At 35.2% G+C, this 14,908-nt stretch overlaps 1 protein-coding gene across 1 annotated transcript in view; it reads left to right on the forward strand.

Moving 5' to 3' along the window:
- BomSIFR (neuropeptide FF receptor 2-like) overlaps nucleotides 1-14,908 on the forward strand; it is a 102,103-nt gene that overhangs the window by 56,007 nt on the left and 31,188 nt on the right. The window contains exon 2 of the mRNA XM_028188300.2: nucleotides 8,533-8,632. Coding sequence (XP_028044101.1) covers nucleotides 8,533-8,632 — 100 coding nt within the window. The remainder of the gene's footprint in view (nucleotides 1-8,532; nucleotides 8,633-14,908) is intronic.

Raw genomic sequence — 14,908 nt, forward strand, 5'->3', positions numbered from 1 at the left:
TGTCTAGACCGAATTTTTACATATATAGTATTGATGCTTACTTGATGATTATTCTTGTCTGTCTGTCCACATAGGTACGAGCTAAAGCAAAAGTCGGAACTTGACAAAAACTTCAGTGTTAGGATTTCAGAGAATCCCTTTTTAGTACACCTCTAAAAACATATTTACTCCAAGAGCATATCCTGCAAAGTCAAAGTATCTAATTCTATTGGGATTTGCGTCGTCTGAAATGGTTTTGTTTTATATTAGGTCTTTCTTTACCCAACAAATTGCCTATGATCGATCAAACTATGCACCCATGGTATAATTGCATTTCTGCTCGCGCAGTAGTATTAATTGAATTTCTTTTATGAAAAGGTTAGGTGTATAGGAGCCAGCAAATTCTTCAAAGACATTTTGTACTAACTCTTGAGTATTGAATCTTATCCTTATCAAAAATTTGTACAAATCTTGAAAAAAGTAGAAGTCTGTCGACGCAAGATATCGTGAGTACAGCGGATGACGCAAAACTTCAAATACTGCCTTTGTAGTTTAAAGTCCGTCTGTTGTGTCATATAAGGTCTGGAGTTGTGGTGTAGAAGCAGCGGGAACGATCGAAACGGCCAACGTGATGTTAAGCGGTTACCGGAGCCCATAGACATCTACAACGTAAATGCCGCTACCTACCTTGAGATATGAGTTCTAAGGTCTCAATATAGATACAGAAAGTAATATTTTAAAGAAATTATCTGAACACCCAGACAACATTATTTAATCCCCAGTTTTATTGCGTTTAAAGAATTACAAGAAATCTTAGAAGTAAATGGCGAAACGTAATAAATTGAATTGATAGGATTTGTTTTCTTCGACATATTGAATATAATAATGACCCAGTTTCAAAGACTATATTTTCTATAAGCTTTTCACAAATCCTATTAAAGACTATTCTCGCAAAAGTTTCTTTTGAGCCTTTGAAAAGATCATAAGTGGTATATTTTATGTTTGTAAAGTATGTACACTTTTGTATTTAAAATAAAAAAAATACAAAATCTAATTTTCATTTTATTTAGGCTGAAAGTACGCAGTTCTTAACTCGGGTACAGCTTGCATATCGTTGTGTTAACCACGAAATTATATCACTTTTTTTTTATAGTACTTAAATCGGTGTTTATACTTCTTACTTTAAACACTACACAAGCGCAACGTGTGAATGTGTTGAACGCGAGCTACATAGTAGGCGTAGTGAGGGGTGGAAGGTTTTTTTCGTTACAGAATTTCATGATTCCGCTCTCAAGCCGCGCTCAAGGCCGCGATAAAATCTATGTAATAAATGCAATAGCTTAAAAACCTATAGAAATAATAAAAGTATGTAAAAACTAAATTAGATAATTTAAATATTACTTGTCGTTATTTAGTTTCAAAATGAACTCCAAAGTTTTCTCATTAGAATTATACAGTTGTATTAATAGTATTAGCAAAGAATGGAAAATATAGTCAGTGGCCAATTTTCCACTATAACAAGACCCTTCATAAAACAAAAACGGGCAATCAAAGTGAACTCTACTTAATCAAGTCTCTATTGTAGGCAGTGTTCTGTGAAATTGGAATAGCTATTTAAGGATTTCGTTACGAAAATACGATGATTTGTTTGTTACGTGAGCAGCAGATGTCCTGGAAGGTTGTTTAGATTCAGGCTTTAAAATTATCCGCCGTAATAATGAAATCCGGTCTGTGTAATAATTATAGAATTTAATGTTGTTATGTTTGTGAAATACAGGCATTTTCTTCAGTTTTCGTGAGTCGCAAATGTAATTCAAACTGCTTCTATGGCTCAATCTCTTCTACAAAACCTAAAAGTATCTTAAGGTCTGTCACTTGTCAGGTTGTTTGACTTAGTTATGTGTTCATCCCGCAAACACATAAAGTCTGTCCGCGACCGCGCCGCGTTTATTCTCGGCAGTCTTTATCTCATGATTTGCAAAGCGAGGTAAAATGTTCCTTCGGAACAAGGTGACTTTTTACAAAACTTGCATGTCGTGGTCATCGACATACTCGTCGAACTCGATGAGTATGGTTATCAGCGTGCGAGCTATCAGAGTTTCAATCAATCCTTTGCAAATCAACCTTCGTAAAGCTCTTGGCTGCAGAGTTGAAAGCTTGGGTTTAGTGGAAAGCCATTTGTGGAATATCTGCTATGGAGAATCTTCTTTATTATGGAGCTAAGTTAACGAAATGTCCGCAGTCCCGAAAATTTATTGTTCATTCTCATCAAATTCACTAATTTATTAGCCTATTTAACCAATCTTATTCTTCCTGCTTTTACCTTGATTTAGTTCTTGAGATGGACAGATAATATTATAAGCTATTAAATGAAGGGTATAAAATTATGGGAGTCCAAGATTTTCTACGTTCCAATAACTAATTCGGATTGTTGATGACCACCTCTAATGTGTGTAAACAACACAATAGTTCAATTCAAATTCATATTCAAAATGATTTATTTGCCAGAGACATGGTACATAAAAAATGTTGTTTTAAAATTTTCACGTTCTAGCATGTTCTTACTCGAATTAAAAGTGTGCAAATCTCTGTACATACAAATGAATTGCTGTTCGTTAGTCTCGCTAAAACTCGAGAACTGCTGGATCGATTTGGCTAATTTTGGTCTTGAATTATTTGTGGAAGTCCAGAGAAGGTTTAAAAGGTAGATAAATATGAAAATGCTCTTAATTAAATAAAAATTATAATTTTGTTTTTCCTTTGATGTGTCCCCCGTCGGACGGATTCCTTTTGTATATTTTAAGTTTATTTTATACAAAAGTTTAGGTCTTTTGTTTATAGATTGAGGCACTGCGAAGTCTGCCGGGTCAGCTAGTATAAAATAAATATAGAGTTAATTGATGATTAATATGATGATTAATTTAATAATATAACATTTATAAATTATAATTATGGTAATAAATAATTTAATTACATTCATAATCCATTAACATAATAAAATATTAGATCTAATCAATTACATATTATTATCATTTAAAAATTCACCAATATCATAATGACATTTCCTTAAAAAATTCTTGTCAGTTGGGTGTTCTTAAAATTAATGCATGGCAAGATCTTTTAAACCGCATGACTCCATAGCTTATAGAAATTTCTTAAGCTTCATAAGTCCATATCCGCTAACAAGACATCGTGGAAGAAAGGGAGGGAAGCACCCCCGTGGCCCAGTTCATCGACCTGACCTAAATACGGCAGCCTCAGACGATTAACCAGCGTAGATTGAGCCCTTGATAATGATCTTAAAGTTAGAGTAAATGGTTATCTGCTTAAAATTTTATATTTTGGTTTGTCATTTTTGAAATTTTAATAGATTATACCATAATTTATTTATTCCTGTTTCTTTTCTTATTTTTTACTAGCGGCGGGCCGCTCGGGTCTTTAACAAAAATTTCAACGATATTTGACGTTGTTTTATTTTTTTAAATAAAAGAACACTTATTGCGGCATAACTATAATAGTTAGACATATGCTGTCGCGACACTTTTTGTAAATAATAATGTGTTCTACAAAGTCGTAGTACATTATTTTATTCTATCATCAATACTTTTTGCAGGGCACGCCATGTAAAGAATATTCCAGGTAATTTTTTTACACCTAGAGTTACATTATTGGAATTTATTAAGGATTCCTATTTTTTTCAAAAAATGATTTAGCCTCGGGAATAGTGTAGCTTCCAAACAGTGAAAGAATTTTTCAAATCGGTTCAGTAGTTTAGGAACCTATTTAATACAAACAAACAAACAAATTTTTCCTCTTTATAATATTAGTATAGATTTAAATTATTTACGATATGTTGCGCACACCTTGTCATGAAATATAATACATAAATTTGACATATTATACAGACAGTAATATTATCGTTTTCAATAAAATGTTTACACCATACTAAAAGCCAAGACAGAATGAAAATGCTACTACGGCCGTGTAGTCGTAAGAAATATTTTATCCGGGCCCTAAAAACTGGCAAATATCCGGGAATGGCCAGTCCAAGGGCGAGCCCAGTTGCCGGATATCCCGCCCTTTATCCGCCTGCATTATGTACATACACGGCTTAGGTAAATTGAAACTTCCCTAAATGTTTATTTGCTTATAAAGACTTGGTACGAAAGTTATAAGTTTAGCTACAAAGCATGTTTTTAAAAACCTTTATAGAAGTTATTAATAATGTACAAATGATATAATTTTTTTTTGGTTGCCGTTAAAGGCAGATGAGCATACAGCCACCTGACAGTCGCCCATAGAGGTCAGATATGCCACTGCCTATCACGTCAAGCCGCTGCTTTTCACCAAATTTTGTTCTAATGATAATAACAAAATACAATGGTAATTATTAACTGAAAGTCCTTTAGTCCTTTCTCTCGTGCTCAGTACACTTTCAGAAGTGATTTCTGTCACATACCATTAGTCTATGCAAGGAACCCCGTTTCTTAGCGTTTTTCATGACATTTGTTGATTTGAGGTGAGATCTCAGGTTCCTATGGATTGGCTATGTCCACTTGGCCACGTCCACTTGTCCGTATCTTCTTCTGCCTTCCAACACTTTATTTTTTATTGCATAGATGGGTCGACGAGCTCACAGGCCACCAGGTTTTAAGTGGCTACCGGAGCTCATAGATATCTACAACGTAAATGCCGTAAATCAGTTTTTTTACAGTACGACGGCTGCCCCACCCTTCAAGCCGAAACGCATTACTGCTTCACGGCAGAAATAGGCAGGTTGGTGGTACTCACCCGCGCGGACTCGCAAGGGGTCCTACCACCAGTAATTACGCAAATTATAATTTTGCGGTTTAATTGACACTTCTTGATTTATAATATTAGGTTTTGATGTTTTGTTTACTCTATCGATCTTTAAAAAAAAAAACTGACTGTTTATTTTTAAAATGATAACGTTCGTCGATAGCTACGAATAAAAAATACCTGCTTAAGTATCCTGGTATCTCCTATTTTCTGGAATTTTTCACCAGACTGTACAGCTCCATATAGGATGGATGCTTCAGCCTCGTTCCTTGGTTTAGATGTTACTTATTCATAACTAGCCTTTGCAGCAATAGAAACTTAGTATGAATAGCAAAATTTTGGACAAAACAAAACAAAACAATTGTTCGAAAACATTTAATTAGCGACGCGTTCGTCATGTTTGTTAGCAGTTATGTTTTGTCAAATTTAACCTAGTTTGGTTAGAGCTTTAATTAAAGATTTTATTACGAAGTTTTGTTTCCGAAAACATTATATTATTGTCATGTGAAGTCGTCGTGGTCTAAGAGATAAGGCGTCCGGTGCATTCGTGTTGAACAATGCACCGGTGTTCGAATCCCAGGCGGGTACCAATTTTTCTAATGAAATACGTACTCAACAAATGTTCACGATTGACTTCCATGGTGAAGGAATAGCATCGTGGAATAAAAATCAAACCCCCGAAATTATATTTCGCGTAGTTACTGGTGGTAGGTGGTATCGCTGATTGTATGAAAAGGCATTATAGCAAATAGACATTAAGAATTAACATATTAGAATAACTTATGGCTATTTCATTATATGTTACATTCACGTTTAGGAATTCCTACCGATTGACTATACGGAGTCACGGCTTTGAATCTTATTAGGCAACTGATTCAAGTATCATCATGTTCATCCACGCGTCGATACCTTTAAGGCCGTGATCTCTATATATTATATAATACATTACACGCTCTTCCGTTTAGTTCTGCTTACTGCGGCGGGGAAAGCATCGTGTGTGGTAGAATTAGGCACTGAGAAGATCTGGGTATTTCAACGCAAATAATTGCTTTCCTGCAACCTATCACGTTCCATTTTCTACATTATGCAGTTTTTTTTTCAAGTAATTTTCCCCATATTCTAACTATAATACTACTCATGTAATAAATAGTGGTTATAATGCTGACAGTTTCTGTACCGTGATCATTAAAAACACCAATAGTAAATAATAGTTTAAAAACCGATAAACACGCTTTTATAGAAAATCCAACCAAAAAATTGATTGAAGTGGCGTGCATGGTGTCAATAGTTATATATTTGTTTGACAGATATAATTAGAAGGATTATCATCTATATATTAATACGTGAAGCAAAAACTTTGTATCCCTTTTTACGAAAATTGCGCGGACGGAAGAGTATGAAATTTAAATTTCATTAAATCAATAAAGAAAACATTACACACACTACATACCATGTATTAGACGCACACACGCATGCAAACTATTTATTGTCAAACTTTTGTTCTTGACGTCTGTTGTCAAATTGAGAATAGAATATGGTTTGTCTTTGTTAATATTTTTTATAGTGTAGTCTTGGCGAAATTTGTGATTATACAAGTATAAAATACAATCATAATAGTGTACAAACTTACAATTCTAATTAATTATAGTCGAATTTCGACTACTGCGGGACCTCTAGTTTTGATAATATTTTAAAAAACATCCCCCGCTTTTTATACAATAAATTTATTATTTTTTTGTTGGCATGAGCCATAATAAGATAAGTATTTTTCGATTTAACAAAAAGTACCAACCACCACCCTGTCTATTTCTGTAAATTATACAAACTTACCCCTCAGATAAATACAATTTCAGGAACCTTTTCCTGAGCGTCAAAACACCCGGCTCCTTAATTAATGCAATTAACAGGCTCTTCATTTTACGAATGGATAAATTTAACGAAGGGATGTTTAGAATGAGGAAATATTATTCTCGTTCGCGTCTTTCGGTTTCGATAGAAGAGATTCTTTTAAGAAGTAAAATATTTGCGTTTTTAAAATACAATAAATTATACATTTTTAAGTTTAATATCACGATGGCGGACTAAGGCAATGTCACTGGATTGATATGTCAGCTTTACAACAGGTTCCAAAAGAGCCACAGTCCTGAGAAGAGATAAATAAATTTAGATTCAATGACATTGTTTGCCTCATTTAAATATAATTTATTTTACACGGCTTATGAATCGATTCTTAATTTACAGGCATTACAGATCACATGATATTTAATGGTTATCACAGCTCATACATAAGTACAACACTAACGTTGATACATCAGAATCACACATCACAATAGAAGGTACGGTTTATTCCCTATTAGAAGATTCGAATAGTGAATACTGAAATAAAAAATAGAATAAATGGAGATGATAGTATAAAATTGCTTTTTTAATCAATCCACGATGCTTAAAATGCTTTTAAGTTAAAAAACTAACACCACGTTAATCGCTGCTATCGGAGAAATCCACACATACAATCCACTTTTCATCGTCTATTCAGCCTTCGAAGAAAATCTCCCGCAAAATCTTGACGTGTCTTATAAATTAATCCGCAACACATCGACTCGACCAAGGTCCAAAAAATGGGTTAAAATATCCTTAAGTAGGCCATCATTAAAATATATTGTTTTTATTATAACGAAATCAATAAAGTCTTATATGCAACAAGCTCTCCGGGGAAATTCACATTTAGTACTTGGATTTTACGATACAAATTTAATTGGATACTGGCGAGCCATTTCTGACTTTTGTATTGTAACGCATGGTGGGGCAAGGCCGCGTGGGAGCGAGACATGAATGCACCATTTTCCTGTTGTTAGAAAAGGACGATCGGAAGGAATGCAGGGGTCACAGGTAGTACGGTAGCCTGACCTACTTTTGAATGCAGAGCGTCGGGTAAATATTGATTTAGTGGATATATTCACTTGTTGAGTCGGCTTGAGGTTGCGGAGGTGAAGGTTTTCTGGATTTTCGGTTCTTGAAGCCTTTCGGGTATTATTCTGCTACGGATTTGGAAGTGGATCAAGACAGTGGATATGAGATCAAATGTGTGTATTTTTATTTGAATCTGTTTGAGCGAGTTATTGGATAAGGCTGTGTAGATTTGTGGCACTCGCGCCTTATTGCCTGTATCTACATATATGCCAATGAATTTGAAGGATGTAGTTGTTTCATATTACCGTAGAATATGTTTTACTTGTATATTATTCAATAAAATTTAAATGTAATTAAAATTTCATTGTAATTAATATGTAATGATTACATATTACATACGAATATGATTGTAAATTTATATTTAGATGTAATTATGATGTACTTCATAAAAAAAAAAACAAAAAAACAAGCGTGCTGAGTTCATGTGCTATTTCGTAATTTTATTCCAGAAGTATGACTCAAAGTAGGCTGCGACAAACGTCCACGGAAAGTGCTGGAGTGGTGTTATTCCAGAAGATACAACACCCCCTTCTCTGACCGGGTTCTGATCCCGGACGGAGATCGGACATCGGGTGTAAGAGTGAGTGCAGGGGAGTCGTTTAGTGCAGTAGGATCCTAAAACTCTTTGGGCCTGCGGTCTGCTCCCAACATCTACATATCGTGAAGTCCTCCACATGCTCCGCGCGCCCCCTAAGCGCGGGGACCACGTAGGAGGTTCGGCCCTCAGCCCGAAAAAAAAGGCTGATACAGCCCAATAAAATGTTTTTTTTTGTTTTGTTGCAGCCTGGGTCCTTGGTTGGCTGATGTGCAAGACGGTGCCGTACGTCCAGGGCTTATCTGTGGCGGCCTCGGTTTACAGCCTCGTTGCCGTATCCCTTGACAGGTAAGTGTTTGAATACAGAAACTGATAATATCTATTGTTTATTTACTTTTTTGAATATAACAGGAAGTTGAAGTAAATTAGAGCAAATTTTGGTAAGTAAGACGTTCTTAATGATCAAATTGATTCCTTCTGGATAGCCGGTTCTTGTGGGTGTCGTAAAAGGTGACTAAGGGATTTACCGGAGAATCTGCAGCAACCTTTTCTGAATACCACACCTGCGTACTAGATTGCCAACTGGAATGTACTGGGGTATCTTGTGAGCTTGTAGCCGCGAAGTCGTCATGCTTTCTGATTGGATCCTTTTACAGTCCTCATATAACAAAATGCAATTTGGACTCCAACATTATGATTCAAGATGAGGCGGTGATTTTAAAGTTGTCAGCTCACTTACGTTGCAAATAGATTTACAGTTCAATATTGTGTTATAAAATGAAATAGGGTTTCAAAAACAAAACAATTGAGTGCAGCTATAAAAATCAACTTATTAATTTACTAATTCAGCATGAAATAATATACCGTAATAAAAAGATATTTCGTAAGATTATGTCAGCGTCGTTAATACAATTCCGTTTGTTCAAACTGATTAGATTGAAACTACTGCAGTTGTTAAAAAGTACTCACTGGTATTTATTACTGGTGGTAGGACCTCTTGTGAGTCCGCACGGGTAGGTACCACCACCCTTCCTATTTCTGCCGTGAAGCAGTAATGCGTTTCGGTTTGAAGGGTGGGGCAGCCGTCGTAATTTTACTGAGACCTTAGAACTTATATCTCAAGGTGTGTGGCGCATTTACGTTGTAGATGTCTATGGGTTCCAGTAACCACTTAACACCAGGTGGGCTGTGAGCTCGTTCCCATACCTAGGCAATAAAAAATAAAAAAACTCACAATGGTATACGTCGACCAATGTCACTCACTACAAATAATGCCGATGACTAACTCGCTTTTGATTCAAGAGAAAATGTCCAAAATTAAACTTCATCGCCTTTAAACGGAAAGTATTTGAAATGATTGCTTTCATTTCGCTTTTCTATGAGATATCCTTAAAGCAAAGTTATAATTTATAAGCTGAATAATAATAATGGAGGACTCGAGAAACTTAAAGCTTTCCATCTCTTGATTAAAATTTCCGTCGCAATGTTACGATCGGCGGAATGTTGATTTTAATATTTTATGAAAAAATCGATCAAAGAACAATTCGAATCGAGTTTGTGCTGCATTGATTGTTCGTTGATAGGTTGATAGGTAGCAGTAATACGAATGGAGATGAAATTGATTTGATTCTTTAAATCGGTCCCCATGAATTACCGTTGATAGTAGACATTATGAGTGATTCGTCTCCAGCCACCTTAAGACACGAACATCGAAATCTAAGCAAATGACTAACAAAAAATAATTTCTCATGTTCATTTCTTTTTATTTAGTAATTATTATTACTATGGCATTGTATTATAATTATGAGAATTCGTGACCACACCATTATTTACTTTTCAAAAATAAACTTCCAATCTATGTTCAGCGGTATTAATCATTGATTTTAAGATACCTCAAATGACCCAGTTTCGCCCACCTTGACCCACTATCTGGCGCATAAAAAGCTTCCACACGATTGCGAATGCCTTCTCAAGGGTCGGCGTTTGTCAAAACCTTCAAGCAGAAATATTTCCGCGGATCATTTGATTGATGGCCTGACATTTTGCTGAAGCTCGAACATTGCTTTTAAGCTCGCGAGCTCTTGGTAGTTTTGACGTTTTTTTTTATGAAATACGTGCAGAAAAAGCTTTTCATACTTTCAAGTTTGCTTCTGAATTGAATATCCTCGATATCCCCTTGAGCGCTATGACTTGTTTTTCGTAAAGTAGACTGGAAGCTAATGTTTCCAAGAGTTTTTTGTATAATCTAAGATGTATAGACGAGCTTTCAGCCCACCTGGTGTTAAATGGTTACGCAAAGATCTAGAATCTTTCAAAATAAAGCAATTTATGAGTATTACAATAATATTTGTCTACCAGCGCATTTAATCAACAGTCCCTTATTCAAGGTCGTGACTAATAACGGGAACATGCGTCTTTGTTGTGAGGGACAAAGGGTCCAAGGCCCAAGGATTGGTTAAACCAGAATTCGGGGCTTTTGTTCTAAACTGTACGAACGTAATATGGCCTACACTCCGAAGCTTTTAATTTTAATGTCATCATTATGATTTCGGAGTGTTATGTTGACTTGAGAAATCCCATTGTCAGGACAAGAAAAAATCATAAATGGATTGCAAACCTTAGTAAATACATTTTCTGCTATTAATGCACTATAAACAGAATTAAATATTTGGTTGTAAAGTCTTTTTGTTTCGGATTGGTCACAAGAGATTCGCGTTGTCTATTAGTCTATAGCAGTTTTTAAGTAGCATTGAGGTGTGACGTTGTTTTTCTAAGGTCTCACACCAGCCGACACGACCGACACTACTGGCTGTTCTATACCTCTTACTTAAGCTTGTCCATGGTAGACGTTGACATTGTTGCAGTCGAAATGGTCGCTATTTCGCCAATACTCGTGCACCGTAGTCTAGATAGCTGGGCCTGGTTTTTAATACATTTAAAGTAAGGTCATAGGTCAAACATCACAGCTGATATTTTCGTTAAAGGATAAATATTACGTTAGAGTATTTCACCTACAAGTTTGGTGTGCTCGATAAATTAAATAATGAGAAGGGTTTGTTGTAGTCAGTTCCTTACGGTAATGACCGTCTCTTTAATTAATTAATTAAATTAAGGATGTAGTTGTAGGCTTAAGAATTTTTTCTATCCTAATTTTTGAGCTTATAATTTAAAGGTCTTTTTAAATAAGCTTTTATGAATAATAATTATTATTATTATATTAATAGCTGTTTAGGGTATATTGGGTTTAGTGAACAATGACCAAAGTTAAGTAATAAGTAGTAAATTTATCAGTGAATTTTCCTCATCAACTAATCAACGAAACAAGAATATTGTATACATACTAATTCACAACGATAACTCATTAAGCTGACTCCAAAAAAGCCCAGGATAATCTCCATTCTATAAGCATAAACACGCTACTACTCACCCTAAAGTAATTATCCTTGACGATACTCCTAATTATGAAGCCCAAAGCTTCGGGGGGCTTTCAATGGAATTCTATTTGCAAGGTTCCGAAGTTTTGATGCCATGGGAGTTTTAGAAATGGATTTTTTTCCAATAAGTAAATTTTTCCGTGTTAAGTTATGATAATGATGAGATTTAACCTCGTTTTTAATGATGGGCGGACGTTCTTGGGAAATTCAGTAGATTGGATCTGAATTAATTTTGTCTTTTAGTCTCTTTTTTGGTTTTGCGAGTCGTCGGTTGCGTCTTACTGACTCCGTGTATACAGCTAGTATCAGGTTACATTTGGTATACCGTTACAAATACAAATACTAGATGTTGAAAAATTGACAAAACCTAAAAATACAGTCCAGGCCAGTTCCAGTTAAAAATGAATCATAAATTAACTAATAGCATGCCAAACTAAAACTCAAAAAGCGAAGGACACAGCAGATTAGACATGACCTTAATTTGTCGCTGGTATTACTAAATTTAAAAAAGGTTATTATATTAAGATGTATAGTTTAATATTGATAGATTAATTTTCTACTCAAAGTTTTTCAAGTTATTAATACACAGCTATGAACAAAAAATAATAATAGTAATACGTAATATCTGTAAAATTGAGACGATAGTATTTTTAATTTATTATTTATTTGCCCTTTTAATGTAGAGGGGGTCATGGGATATATGGTCGTCGAAGTAGTTCATAGGGATCAGCATTGCTAAAGCATCTCCAAGTACCTGATTACATAATTAATCATGTACAGAGTAAGCATAATGTAAATCAGTTTGAAATGCTTATTGCGTATCTACAATCTGTGGGATTTGAGTTTTCTGCAAATTATATACATACATATATTGGTTTTACAGTACAGTTCAGTCGCGTGACAAAAACGATATTACGACATTAACACATAATTTATTGAACTTATTTTTCAATAAATACTCGCAGCCATTTTTCTAGTAAAAGGCGTTTTGAGGTCCACAGTCTACTACAATGAAAAATTTTAAGCGTTGCGCAGTAAGGGATGCACAAAAATAGGAATATGGGAAAAATATGTACAACGAACAACAGTAATAGTATTTAGTACTCAACTACATCAGACTTTTATTGAAAACAACAAAGGCTTTAACTAGAATCTTGAAAATCGTTCATACATGAAATTGGATTCTAGTGAGGGTATTAAGGACTTGTCGATATCTTCTTGATATATAATGGAAAGCGAAAATTATCCATGTCTTGGGAAAATATTTTATTTAACTGATTTTAAATCAACGTCACTCATTCTTATTCCACAAATGACGCAGCATGCCCTTTTTTTCGTTCGTTTCGTTAAATGACATCTCTGCATTCACACTCTTCTCCCGTATTTCCTCTTTCACACTGTCCATCCAAGTCTTTTTAGGACGCCCTTCCTCATATTATTGTCTACCTTCAAACTGGAAGACGTAGCGTGGGTAAGCCTCCCATAAGATGGAATGACGAGTCATAGAGGTTCGCGGGAATCCGCTGGCTGAAAGCAGCGCAGGACCGATCTTTGTGACGTGGTTTGGAGGAGGCTTATGTCCGGCAGTGAATGTCTGTGGGCTGATAGAACAGAATAGAATCTTCTCTTCGCTGGCGCTATTTTCAGTTTTCTCCTTATATACTCATTTACAAGAATACACATACACGTAAAATCATAAAAGCATAGTCTAGTAGAAAACGTTCAGTCACTGTCTGTTTACAGACCCTTACTGAGGTTGAAAATCCTTTATTGTATTTGATGGTGCTTCTGATTTAAAGATTTTTATTAAAGCAAACGAACCCTGCAAATAAATTGGAGGAATTACTTTTTTATCTAAATTCTCTAGTCAACGTTTTCTTCCTGATTCACAAAATAGCTGTTATAGAAAATTTGTCGACGCATCTTCTAAGTGCGCTCATTTCACTACTTCATGCTGAAGATTTGACAAAATGTAAATACTCGTTAACGAAAATAAATATAGTTATATCCACGAAAGGCGCGCGCGGCCAAAGAAATAAAAAAAGCCTAGCCGATAAGATAGTTGGCGATTATCTTACAGCTGGGATCCTCTTATCGAGAAGACCTAAAAGATATTATTAGTTCCTTTTGTGGGAAATGAAACATAAAAGTTGAAAAATACTTTTATAGCAGACAATTAAACGGTAGTTACATAGTACAACATTCAATTGTTAACGAATAACAAATGTCTTGGTCATCCGCGACCACGAAAACTGCAAACTATTTGAAACGTATGAAATAAAATAATTATAATAAAAAAAAGCGAGATTAAACCGTAAAAATATGTTTTTATTCGATCTGCGAATGAATAAGCCAAAGAAAATACAGTACTTAAAGTTAATACACTTCCCTATTTTCTCGCCAGATAATAATAGCACTAAAGTGATGTTTTTATACCATGCGATGCCTATTTCCTGCTATCAAGATTTTTTCACAAATATAATTATGATTAATGATTAAAATAAGCAAAACGTATGCTCAGCCCAAGCAGTAATTGCCTCGTCAGTGCTCCCTTTATGAAGTTATCGGAAATATATTATATTTTAAATATATTAATAGAATTTCCTTAAAAATACTTTTCTAATTTTCCTTCCGCATCTTCACTTTATGATATAAACACGATTCATTATTACTCTTGCAAATCACTAGACTGCGTTATTTGATGTCATTGACATTTCATCTACAAAGGTTTGATCCGAGACACTCGTATACCGCGCATATCTCTAGCAGCTACATCTCCTTTGATATATTACCACGCGAACTCCTCTTTGTGGTATATTAGACAAATTTCAAATCACTGATTCGAGGTTGTGTAGCAAATGTATTTTAAATTTATTTGTCTTCTTTTACATCGTTCCCTTACTGCTGAGGATCGCGTCCATGTGTGACTTTCCTCCACAGTGTTCGATCATTTTTACTGGTGGTAGGACCTCTTGTGAGTCCGCGCGGGTAGGTACCACCACCCTGCCTATTTCTGCCGTGAAGCAGTTATACGTTTCGGTTTGAAGGGCGGGGCAGCCGTTGTAACTATAATTGAGACCTTAGAACTTATCTCAAGATGGGTGGCGCATTTACGTTGTAGATGTCTATGGGCTCCAGTAACCACTTAACACCAGGTGGGCTGTGAGCTCGTCCACTCATATAAGCAATA

Source organism: Bombyx mandarina, chromosome 06 (genome assembly GCF_030267445.1).
Source record: "Bombyx mandarina strain Sakado chromosome 06, ASM3026744v2".
Lineage (NCBI taxonomy): Eukaryota > Metazoa > Arthropoda > Insecta > Lepidoptera > Bombycidae > Bombyx > Bombyx mandarina.